The sequence below is a fragment of the Carcharodon carcharias genome, chromosome 21 (assembly GCF_017639515.1).
Source record: "Carcharodon carcharias isolate sCarCar2 chromosome 21, sCarCar2.pri, whole genome shotgun sequence".
In the NCBI taxonomy this organism is placed as follows: Eukaryota; Metazoa; Chordata; class Chondrichthyes; order Lamniformes; family Lamnidae; genus Carcharodon; species Carcharodon carcharias.
The window spans coordinates 26,165,535-26,178,375 of NC_054487.1; the positions used below are offsets into that span (position 1 = coordinate 26,165,535).

General features: G+C 41.9%; 1 protein-coding gene across 4 annotated transcripts in view; it reads left to right on the forward strand.

The window, feature by feature from the left end:
- The first annotated feature begins 521 nt into the window (after positions 1–521).
- ttc38 (tetratricopeptide repeat domain 38) overlaps positions 522–12,841 on the forward strand; it is a 66,107-nt gene continuing 53,787 nt past the window's right edge. The window contains exons 1-3 of one of the 4 annotated variants that reach the window (XM_041215590.1): positions 522–540; positions 1,451–1,572; positions 3,897–3,974. In XM_041215590.1, the coding sequence (XP_041071524.1) occupies positions 1,543–1,572; positions 3,897–3,974 (108 nt within the window). In that variant the 5' untranslated portion in view covers positions 522–540; positions 1,451–1,542. Of the gene's footprint in view, positions 541–1,057; positions 1,077–1,390; positions 1,573–3,896; positions 3,975–12,841 lie in introns of those variants that run through there. The other 3 variants (XM_041215589.1, XM_041215587.1, XM_041215591.1) reach the window with 3 other exon arrangements.

Below are 12,841 nucleotides of genomic sequence, written 5' to 3' on the forward strand. Positions count from 1 at the left end.
CCTGGCTTGGGAACCCAGCGCCCGGAGCAGTTGGTGGTCCTGACCTCGTAGCGGCTCAGTGTTAGTGATGCAAGGCAATTTTGAATGACGGGAGCTCGGCACGGAGGGATAATTTAAAAGACAGCCATGACTCGGCTCGCCGGGTTGCTTTTGAAAATGAATAAATAGGGAGAGCAGGGAGCCAGACGTAGCTCGGGCAGTCCCTGGGTGAGCCCACATTTTCTGATGTCTCCCTTGAGGCTGTGGTGAATAGCGAGATGGTACAATCCGGAACAAAAACAGAATTACCTGGAAAAACTCAGCAGGTCTGGCAGCATCGGCGGAGAAGAAAATCCGACATGGTTAGAGGGGGCCACAGAGGTCAAGAGCCTCGTGTTCCTCTCAAGATTTCACTTTTCTGACAGAATCAAGCCTTTTAACTTTAGTGAATGGAAACTCTGCGCCATTGCATGAGTAACTGAGTTTAAATTTGCCCTTTGATACAACTTTTTTCACACTGCAGTCAGGAGGACTAACGGCCCCCTGCTTTGTTCCTGACAGGTATGCTCAAATGTGTCCCAGACTACCCAAGTTCTCTGTGCTTGTCATTTGAAAACTGCTCAGTGCTGCATCCCAAAATCTGTTGTGGAATATTCCAGTCATCGCACGGAGTCCGGAGAAAGTAGAGTTAAGCTGGCTTATTCAACATATGCTGGAGACACTGATCCGAAAGCTAATAATCCCGAGATACAAACAATCACCGGTGTTTTATAGAGTGCTGGTCATCACTCACTTTTCTATAACAATCCTCCACTCCGTGCTTGTTATCACTTATCCAGTTATTGTCCAGCACTCTGCTTTCCATTAAAAACCATTAACCAGTAAATTACATCAGCAGCTATTTTTTTTTAGTTTCCAGTACATTGTATTCAACCCTTTCCCTCCCCCAACACCTAACGAGCTCGGCACAACTTCAATAAGCAATTAATTAGAGACACGCGGGTTGCCGGCTCCAACCACCCACCCTCCGGTTGAAAATGTCATCACCTCTGCGGTGGCGGAAACCAGTGAGAACTTCGGTGTGCGCGACTTTCCAGGTTCAAATTGAATTAGCTCCATATTGACAGAATTGTTTCAGCATCACCAACGAATTTCACATTAAGGAAAGCAAAAATAATATATGCTTAGTTGTAAAACTAATGTTTACACAGGAAAAGATACTTGTGTTACACAACCCGTTACGGGAGTCTGTCGAACTTTTATAACATGGGAGAGGGGTCACAGTGACAAAAAAAGGGTGGAGAACCCCCTAACCCAGAGGATACGATATGATGTCCATAGGCCCATTCTCTTGAACTCAACAGGGCAGGGACTGAGCACTGTATTCCGTTCCTTATACCCAGCACCAGCTAGTGGTGAGAGAGTAATATATTTATTACAGCTTGTCAGGCTTTGTTTTTGCCACACTTAGGTCTACTTCGAGTTGAGAGCAGTTGGTAAATCGTGATAGAAGATCACACCCTTGCAAGAAATCAGAGCTAAGTTAATTAAGAACAAGGGGCGATGTTGCACTTCAATCTAAGAGACTGCAAGGTAAGTTGACAAATACAAGGACTGTTATTAAGTAAAGCTACAGTACGACATAAGGCTGTGTCATGACTAAAGGTCAGATGTAGTTTCCAAAGCGCACCATAGAAAACAAAACTGCAAGCTTCGGAGAAAAAAAGTGTTGATGTGTTTAAGAATAAACAGCAGAACTTGCACACGGTCAAGGAGAAGCAGTAGGACAGTTTCTCAAGGCCAAATCTGAATTCCGAATTCAATAACAAACACCTTTGTAGTAAAATGGTGTAAATATTTAGAAATACTTTGCTGTATATTTGGCTGGCAATTTTCCTGAACCAAACACTATGTCTGTTATATTACAAGCACTTGTAATATTATTGTAACAGCAGAGATGCTGTGAGGATCGTGGTATGGTGCAGGGGTAAGCAAGGAGATCCCTGGTCAGGAGTCGGCAGCTCGTTAAGGACTCGCGTACAGCTTCTGACCATGTTTAGATTTAGTGGAAACGCAACATGTTAAGAGCTGCAATACTGTTACTCAAATGCCAATAATGAAAAACAAAACAGATTTATGGATTTCTATACAACTTGTTAACTCAGAGTAGGGTTTCATGGTGCATTGTGATCTAGCATTTTTGTTTGTAACAAGGTACCAAATCCCTTGTTTGTCTTAAACATTTGAATTGCTGGCAGGTAACTGCTGCTGATCTGTGGAACTCCTTTCCACAGCGCACATTAACCATCCAGGTTACATATGAAAAAGATCATTGCCGTGTGAAAATATTCTTACGTAATGCAGCTTTTGCAGAGTTAATTATGAGAAATGACTAACATAACCCTACCCCTGTGAACGAATTTTTAAAAAACCCTTCTATTTCCAGAAATGACATACAAACAGATCAAGTGCTGTGTTGGGTAAGGTCATTGGCGCACGCGCAGAGGGTGCGAGCATGTTGTATGGCGTCACTGGATTTCTGCGCATGCACAGAGCTCGATCTGCCGCCATTTTGCGTTGGTCCAAGACAGTGTTTATTAAAAAAAAAGTCCCAAAACAGGGTTATCTTAGTGCAGTAAATTCGTTAATGGAGAGCTTCAGATAAAAGCCAAAAATGTCTCCCTCTGCTGGTTGATATTAATTGAAGTCCTTCGTTTAATTGTGGTCTAAAAAATTTTCATGAAGTAAGAGGAGACAGTTCCAGCTTCCCACATCATTTCACTTTTTTATTGTTTACTATGGGGAGGTGTTCAAACACAGGGATGTCTGGGGCTAACAATGTTACTCTTCACAATCTGAAGGATTTGCAGGGGTTCAGATTTAGTCCAAACAATTGGAGGCAAAGGTACTTTAAGATTTCATCTTGGGTTGATCTTGATGAGGGTGGAGGCAGTGACTTAGCTCCGGGAAAGCCCTAATGCTGGCCATTAGAAATGTAGCTGTGAGCTTCTAAGGCCTATAGCTGTGCTGCTACTCCTGCGCCTTGCTCACAGCTCAAATCCCTGCCCAGATGTAGACCTGTGTCATGTGTGCACCCAGATATCTGTCAGGCTCTCGGCATGCCTCTGAAGAGGAAAGTCAGCCCAAATATTTTTTAATCATTTCCAGGTGCCTTTCCATGCAAGCATGCCAGATGTAACACCTGTCCTTTTACCTCCTACCTTCTCACCATCCAAGGTTCCAAACGTACCATCCAACATACTTGTATTTCTTTCAATTTAGTATTCGTTGCTCATGATATGGTGGTCTCCATACTGGGGAGACCAAACTTGGACTGGGTGACTACTTTCCGTTCAGCCTGCAAACATGATCCTGAGCCTCCGGTTGCTTGTCATTTTAATTCCCCACCTTGCTGACCCTTCTGCTCCAGTGAAGCTGAGGAACAGCACCAAATCTTTTGACTTTGCACTCTATAACCTTCTGGACTCATAACTGAGTTCAACAATTTTAAGTCACAGCTCTGCCTCCATTTTGTTTCTTGTTATTTTTTTCTGGGTTTTTATAGTTTCTTCCTTTATTTCTTCATGTTGCATTTGGATGGCTGCTATGCAACCATTCGCACCTCATCTAGATACACTGTTACCCTTTCATGGACCCCTTTTGATCTTTTAACCCCCTTTCACTTGTTCAAAATCTAGTACATATCTGCCTTTCTTCAGGTCTGATGAAGGGCCATCGACCTAAAACATTAATTCTGCCTGATCTGTTGAGTGTTTGCAACTTTTTCTGTTTTGTTCCAGGTGCTCGCTGTTTTGTACATAATAAATTCCAATATTTAGTTCTGCATTGGTGGATTCTCTTCATTTTTTTTTACAGTAAAATTGATTCAGTAATGTTGTACTCTGATTTGTTCCCAGGCCTGGCAGGATATTGGTCTTCCCCTTTCCACAACCAGCAATGAGGCCTGCAAAATGTATGATGCTTTTCTGACCCAGGTGAGGCTTCAGCGCTCATGAAATGTGTTAAATAAATTGACCTTCCCCTTCCCAACCATCACAATGCATCAAAACTCAAGATTAGACAAAAATGTACAGCATTAAAACTGGCCATTTGGTCCCATTCTTCTGTGCTGGTATTTATGCTTCACACAAGTTACGTCCCACCTGACTCTATCTCATCCCATCCAGTCAAGGTTCTGTTCATCTCATGTTTCAATATTTGTGATTTTTGTTCAGTGCTTTCAATCCATGTTGTATGGCAATATTCACGTCTTCAATTTCAGTACTCAAACCAGGGAAACGTCAGGGTGACAGAGGAAATTGGAGCATTGCATGAATAATGATTTGGTAATGTAAGGTGGGACAGAAGGAGGAATGTCTACTGGGGTGGGCAGACTGGGGAAAGAAGAAAGTACAATAGGATTGAGGAGGGAAGATAAGAGTTTAGCAAGAAGACAGAGGAGAAACATTTGAGGTCAGAGAAGAGAATTGAAACCCACCAAAAGGTATTGGATAGGGTTGGAGGCTAAAGAAAGCAGTTATGCTGTTTGAAGAGTGACACAAATACTTTGGGGAGTAGGTGTGGTCGAGGGGAGAGGAGAGAAGATGGAGGGGAGGATTGTGTGGCAAGTGGAAGATGGGGAGACCAGAAAGTCAATAGGAAAAGGAAAGACGATTACATTGGGTTATAGTAATGGGAGAGGGAAGAGAAACTGAGGATATAGGTAAGGGTCAAGGAGATCAACCAGAAGTGCTGGGGGATAAGATAAAGGGATGTGGATGGGAAAGAAGAGAAGGGACAAAGAGAGAGAGAAAAGGAAAAGGGATTGAGGGAAAGGGAAAATAAATTGTCAAAAATAAAAAAATGAAGATAGGTGATTCATTAATTTATGGAAACCTTAGACAGAAAAGAGAGAAATGGGAGAAAATAATTAAGTTTAAGGAAAGTTAATAGTGGAGATATATTAATTAAATGAATTCAGAAGAAAGCTGACAGAATTAAATAAATAAAGATGTGCAGTTAATAAACTGAAAGGGCTCTTCCACATCAACATTCATTAAATAAAGATCTTGGCTGCAAAAATAAAGATGGGTGCTTTTCAATCAAAAATCAAAAATTGGAGTTTTGGTGGAGAAAATGAAATAAAAATGGGGCAGCTCTGAGGAATTAAATACCAGCCCACTTGTCAGCGATAGGGAGAAGCAGCACAGATAGTAAGGTTTTTCCTTAGTTACCACAATGCCACTGGGGCAGATGCAGTATGCAACAGGCTTTCATTGCAATGAGGTAAGCAGGTGGGGTGGCCCAACCAGAAAGCAATTGAGCAAAGGCAATTTAAACTGTAATCAAGGACAGGCCAAATGATCCAGTATTGGGGCAACCATTTAACAAATGCTGGGTGAATAGAGATACAGCAGCAGTGGCAATGAGGCACGTTGGTGGAATGGGATCCAGAAGAGGAATTTGTGCTAATTGGCTGAATAGGAGAAGGGGTATGTGAAAGGATAATATCTGTGCACCCCAGTTCTTGGAATGTACGTGGGTGACATTGTGAGAGACTGTTTATTTATTACCCATTCTCAGTTGCGTGAGGGATTAGAAGTCAACCACATAGCATGGGACAGGATTCACTTGTAAATCAGATTGGATAGAGGTAACACAAGTCCTTCATTAAAGGACATCAGTCAAACAGTTGGGTTTTTATGACAATCTGGTGGCTTTCATTATAACTTTCTGGTGCTGCTCCACAAGTTATCAGATTTTATTGAATCCAGTTTCCCAATATATCGTGATGGGATTTTTTGGGTCTCAACCTCTGGGTTGCTCATCCAGTGTAATAACTATAATGTTTGCATAATCTGCTGAGGTAAATAACATGTTACATCCTACATGAGGCTGTACAAGAGAGAGCAAGATCATGAATCAGTGCGTACATTTCCTGTGTTGCTGTATACTTTGTCTCATTAGCGTATCACACAGTAAGAATTAACCCGTTATACTACATCTCCCCCGAAGCCTCTGACTTCAATTTCTTTTTTACAGGGAAACTAATATGGCATTTTCATTAATCTCCCTGAATGGATCCCCAACTCTTTTTGAGAACTTTGGGGATTTTAGTCCTGTGGGTGATCTTTCAAACTTTGCTGAGCAGAACAAGAATTGACAAATTACTCTGTTTCACCAATCTCATTGTCATCTGAATTGGTAGATGAATGCAGCATCTCTGGTCTATTCGATTTGGAGATGACTGCTTTGACTGTGTGGAAGGTTTGCTTCTGAGTCGCAACTAGTGTATGTCTGTTCTACCTCACTACCTGTTCTGACCGATGCAGTTGGTAAAATGGAGTTATTTAAAAAATCCCAGAGGGAAACCTTAAACAACTGTCATAACCAATAATTTTAAGTGTTATGTTTGAGATGTGACTGTAAACTCAGGAATCAGACTACTAGTTTGAGATTTTGCATTAAACTAAATGCAACATTTTATTAATTTACACAGGTTAAAATATATGTACACATGGATACAAATTACTGCTATCATAACTTTTAACAAATTCCCAAACTAATCTCCATTAAGGGAACAACAACCCATAGACTTAACCAAAATACCAAGCAAAGCATTTTCACCTTACAAATTCAAAATGAGGTTCTTTCCTCTGTGGAGCCAGTTGGAGACTTAACAGCTGCCTTTTGATCTTACATTGCCTCTGCCTGCACACCCGAAAACTACTGAAGTTATACCTAACAGCCCCATTGAATGTTAATTCTCATTGTATCAACAACTTTTCAGAACTTTACCTTTTAACAATACCAATTTTATTACTAATATAAACATATTGCTTGGTAGCTGTTAGAAAGGCATCAAACTTTCACCCCACTTCTTGAATGCTCTATTCAAAAAATACAGATGCACGCTATCTCTCTTCCATATCAAAATTAGTACATCAAAGCACCCAGATTAGCTGGCTTTAATCCAATTAAGACAAACCCGCAGACCAAACTTCTGTTTTAAAAGAAAAATATTTTCCAAAATATTATATACGTAAATAGCTCCATGACAGGACCATTATCCGTTTCAATGCGGTAGGACTATGAATCTGGTGTCCACTACCAAATTGTGCCCAGAAATATTGGACTTTAAAAATAAGACCTGAGTTTTTAAAAAAAATGCACACAAACCACTGGCTACAATGCTGCAAGGTGACTCCCTAAGAGGTATTGGAACCCCAACCTGTTGCCAGACAAGATACTTCTAAAGATATCCAGAAATTATTGCTCCCTCCGGTAGAGACAATGGGACATAATGAGAGATGAGAATAATCTCATCAAGAAACCACATGAGCAATGCTCAGACAGATTTGTGAATTTGCTTCCTACTTGGAATATACAAAGAAGGTGTTAAAATTATCTGAAAAGCTGCCCTGGCATCTGTCTGTTGGTGGGTGTTCTGAGAGAGAGCAAGTGCTGGAAGTTTGACTCAGAAGTAACAGCATCAGAAGTAATCACCCTTTTGCAGGTATCCCGATCTCTCCCTCTCTACCAGACTCAGCTCTAACCTGACCAAATTGGCTCCCTCAAAACCAGAACGGTTGGATCTGGGAAAATAGGTATCCGTGAAAGGGATCCTTTTATAGATTAAATCTTGTTGCGACCAACAGAAAGTGGTGGAGAGAGGGTCCTAAATAAAGACAAGGAGCCAGTTCATCTCTCCTCACCTGGGACATAAGAATTTGGGGATGTCCCAGGCAGATGGTGGCAAAATTAGGAGTCTCGCCTTGATCAACAACTTTGGGGAGCCTCACCTGGAGGTGGATTGTAACAAATGACCTAGACACCAAACAGAATATCTTGTTCTTGCTTGACATTTTGTAATACCCAAATGTCTTCAGTGCAATCATTGTACTATATAGAGTCTCAGAACTCTCGGAATGACCACTCTCTCGTCAAAGATGAGTAAATCATCCACTACACTGAGGTGTCCTCTCTCTTCATTGTACTTTCTGAGATTGGGATTCTGTAGCATATATGCTGGACATCCTTTAATGCAGTACTCGCTGACCTGAACATATTCTTCATGATTTTTCTGGGCATCTCTGATTTCATTTAGTCACTGAGTTGTTGCTGATAGAGTTGTGGCTGTTGTCGATGCAAAGGTTTTGACCTCTTCAACGAGGACTACATCACCTTGTTGAGCTCTTCCCACTGGGATAAGAGACAAAATGTCTGTTGTTTTTCTAGAACATACTCTCTCTTATCAAACCTCATTGTCCTCAAACTGGAGTAGAATTTTAAGAATGTCACAAAGGGTTTGTGGTCTATCTCTACCTTGAAGTGAAGACCAAGAACTTAATCTGCGAACTTTTCACAGCTAATGCTTCTTTCATTAACACTGCATGGCCTGAATTTTCATCCCTAAGGCAAGTAGCGAGAGTTGGGAAAATTCTTGGCTAGGCCCACCCACCTCAGGAGAAAGTGAGCACAAAGGTGGGATCTTCATTGCCGAGGCCGGGTGCGGGCTGAAGTTGGGCCAGTCGACCTGAGAAAAAGCTCAGAGGCAGCCACAGGGGTTGCCAGGTGCCGAGGCGGGCCTTTTAAACAGCCTGCCTCAGTGCTGTGTGACTTCATCCCAGTTGAAATAAAAGCACAAAGGCCCTCACCCTCACATGACTCACTCTCCATACGCTGCCCATGCCCCATCCATACCGCTTCATGCCTGGTTATGCCACCCCACCCAATTCCTATGACTCCTCATATCCCCAGTGACAAGAATACAAAATGAGGCTTGTCTGAGAGCCCAGATATCTACTACTCTTGTTGAAACAGCTGTGCCCCAGAGAAAACATTACTTGATTGACAGCTCTATCTCTCTGATTTCTGCAGTCCATTTCATAATGTTTATTCACACCAGGTTAAGTGGTTTCAAGGGTTTGTGGTTTCTGTTATTGATATTTTAGAGGTTCTTGGTGATTGACACTTTTATTGCCTTGTGGTGAAATGACTTTTTTTAATATAGTGGAAAGTAATAAATGTATAATTTTTTCAAAGTTTTTTTTAATACATAGTATTGTTACTATAGGGTTCATTGGCTCTATATAATGTATAGTGGGTCAAAAGGCATGGAAATGCCATGGCTTGGCATAGGGAGCATGAGGGGCCTTCAGGAGGCCATGGGTGGAGTGCCATAGTTTGACATAGGGCACATGAGGAGGACCTTTGAAACTCGCCCTCATGCAGATTAGGGCTCATGACTACTCTGAGGGGTCATGAACCATAACTCTTTAAAAATCTGACCCGATTCCATGAAACTTGTGGAGGAGTAGGACATGCTCAACTCCACAATTGAGCCAGCCAGATCAGGAGTGCCGGTGCAGGCTTTTGACAGGAACCAGCCCACCCCCATTAAAGGTACTCAGGACCTGCTCGCCATTTTTAAAGGGCTCCAGTCCCATATCTCAGTTCAGTCTCTGTGCGTGCCCATAATGCGTAGTAAATTGGCCTGCAATTTCAGTCCATCTGTGTATGGAAAAAGTACAGCTCCCATTCCTGTGGAAGATGCATCTGCAGCAGTGATGATGGGTAGCTCTGAGTCATAGTGATCTAAAATATCGGAAGTATATCAGCATCTCTTTAATTTTTTCAAAATACCTCTGTTGTACATCCTCCTAGCAGCATGTATTGTCTTGTTGCAACATCTACGTAGTGTCTTCTTGAAGACAGCGAGGTTGGGCAAAAACTTTCCAACTTGGTTTACCATACCCATGAACCTCTGGAGCTCAGTCATGTTGCAAGGAGCTGGAAACTCTTTGATTGCTCATGTCTTCTATGGATCAACCAGATGCAATCCACAATATGCCCAAGGAATCTGACAGTTGGATGTGACAATTGCATTTGTTGTTGAGTGTAAGCCCTGCTTCCTGGAGGCATTGTAATACAGTTCTCATTCTAGTATCATGTTCTGTCTGAATGGATCCATGGATCAGGACATCATCCATGTGACATATGACTCCATCCAGTACTTCTAGGATGCTTGACATTGTATTCTGGAAGATTTCCGGCATTGATGTGTCGCCAAAGGGTTGTCTGTTGAAACGAAACCCCCCAAACGGTGTAATGAAGGTTGTAAGCCACTTAGACTCTTCGTCGAGAGGTAGTTGCCAAAGACTACAATTTGCATCTAGCTTTGTGAACATTTGAACTCTTTCCCAATGTTGTCAAGCTCTCATCCACAGATGACGCAGGATGTACTTTGCGTTCAATTGCTTTGTTCAGCTGTCTAAGATCTATGCAAATTCTGATAGATTGGTTGGCCCCTCAAATTCTTGTACACCTCGATCAGGTCACCCCTCAGTCTTCTCTGCTCCAACGAAAACAACCCAAGTCTATCCAACCTCTCTTCTATCCAACCTCTCTTCATAACTTAAATGTTTCATCCCAGGCAACATCCTGGTGAATCTCCTCTTCAACCCCTCCAGTGCAATCACATCCTTCCTACAATGTGGCGACCAGAACTGTACACAGTAGTCCAGCTGTGCCCTCACCAAGGTCCTATCTGCTTTTTGGCTGATCTTCTCAGCTTTCCAATTCTTCTACTCTGCAAATCAGATGCAAGTTGGTTTCAGCTTTCCTGCTTAAGAGTGAGCAACTTTGGTTCAGGATCACATATAAGGTTTCAGTGATTTTTCTCTCTGTACATCGAAAGATCACATTCAATTGTCCTATGACCTTGAGTTCTATACTTCCTGGCCTATGTGGGTTTTGCATGATGGCTGAACAGAACTTTTCTCTAACCATGGTTCAGCATCAGAAAGAACTAAAACTCCTGCACCTATGTCTAACTTAAAATATGTCTTGTCACCCTCTGCTAGGATATCAGCATTCCAGCAGCTTCTGCTTGGTTTCTGGATCTCTCCAAGGAAAGGCATCTCAGTATCATTGATGTCTTCTATTTCATGGACCTTGCCACCTTTGGAAGGCTTTTTTTTTTGCTTATTCTGTACAAGCTTCTTGCTGCGATAACAGCCTGAAAGTTACCCTTCTTTCTGGAACAATGCCATTTGGCCTCTTCGGTGGAAATACTTTCATGCTGGTATTTTGTCCCACCACACTGATTTACAGTAAGCTGGGACAATTGATGGCTGGTCTTCCTGCCTCCCCATCTCTTGTAAAGCCACCTGTCTGCTTTTGAATTGAACCGTTTTTAGGGTATGGTTCTCCCTGTCACCCCCGAGTCACCAATAGATTTTTCTTGCTGACCTCAGCTTGTCTGCTCAGTGAATTGTCTTTAAGGTTAAATCATCTCTCGAATGCAACTGGTCAGACAATACTTCATCCAAGACTCCAATAACATTTCTGCCCCTGATTAGTTCTTCTTTTAAGCTGCCATATTCACAGTTCTCTGCAAGTCTATGCAGATCATTGATAAATGTATCAATCCTTTCTCCTTATCATTGAGTATGTTCATTAAATTTAGCCTGCTCAATAATGGTATTCTTTTGCAGAATGAAGTAAGCATCAAGTGCTTTTTTCATAGCTTCATCGTACGTAGTTTTTTCTTCATTGATCCCTTGCCTGACTATAATATTGTATGCACAGCCACCCATCTCATGCAATAATGAACTGACTTGCTCGCTGTTCAGCTTCACCACAAGATGCAGTGTGGTGCAATATCTGGTAATCTTCAGCTTAGTTGAGACCTGAGACCTGCTTGAAGCTTTCTGGTAATTGCAGTGATTTCTTGATACTTGTTCCTTCACTCACTGCTACCATAAAATATTCTTGGTTTTGTTGTGCTAATGCAGAATATTAATGGGGTCTGCTGAGGTAAAGAAAATATTAACTTTACTGAGAAACATCTTACAGTGGCTTCATCTTGCCATAAGGTTGTACGAGAGAGAGCAATATCATGAAACATTGCATGACTTCCTGTGATGATATATACTGTGTTTCATTAGCATATTACACATTTAGAATTATCCCCTTATGCTATATCTCCTCCCAAGTCTCTGATTCTCCCCATTATACTACAATAACCAAGAGACTACTTTTGAGTAAATTAAGTGGATTGGGGCTGGATTTTATGTTTCTGGCACGGTGAGGGAAGCAGAGTAGGAAGTGGGTGGTCCACTCACTCCTGCTCCCACTATCTCAAAATAGCGATCAAACATCAGGTGGCTGAATAGTGGCTGCTTGGCAGGAAGGCAGTCAACAGATGTTGTGAGGGGGAGCTCCATGCCCAATTGGGTGTTTGGCATGAGAGGAGTTAGGCTGTGAACCAGAAGTCAATCATGGCCACCTATTTATTTAAAGAAATGCTGACATCAGGTTGGTGGCAGCTTCAGGAGAAATCCATGTGTGATGATCCACGTTGGTTGCAATCAGTGTGGGAATAAGGCAGTATTCCTCGCAGACTTTGATGCAATGCAACAGCAGCAGGTGAGAGCATCTTTTTCCATTCTTGTGACTATTGCGCCAGTTATGTCTCATTCAGGATCCTTGCCAGGGAGGAAATAATATCTGAGAACACCTGTTTCATTCCCTTTCTGAATAAAAAGAATCACAGAATCTTTACAATGCAGAAGGAGGCCATGCAGCTCATTGAGTCTGCAGTGGCTCTCTAAATGAGCATTCTACAAGTCCTGAACCCCTGCTTTATCCCTTGCAAATTCTTTTCATATAGCAATTCAATTCCCTTTTGAACATCTCTAATTGACTCCACCACCCTCATGAAATTTGTTCTGGACTCCAACCACCCTGTGGGTGAAAACAAAATTCTTACACCACTTTTTCCAATTATTTTGAATCTGTTTCCTCTAGTTTTTGATGCGCACTTGAATGGGAACAGTTTCTCACTATTTACCCTGTC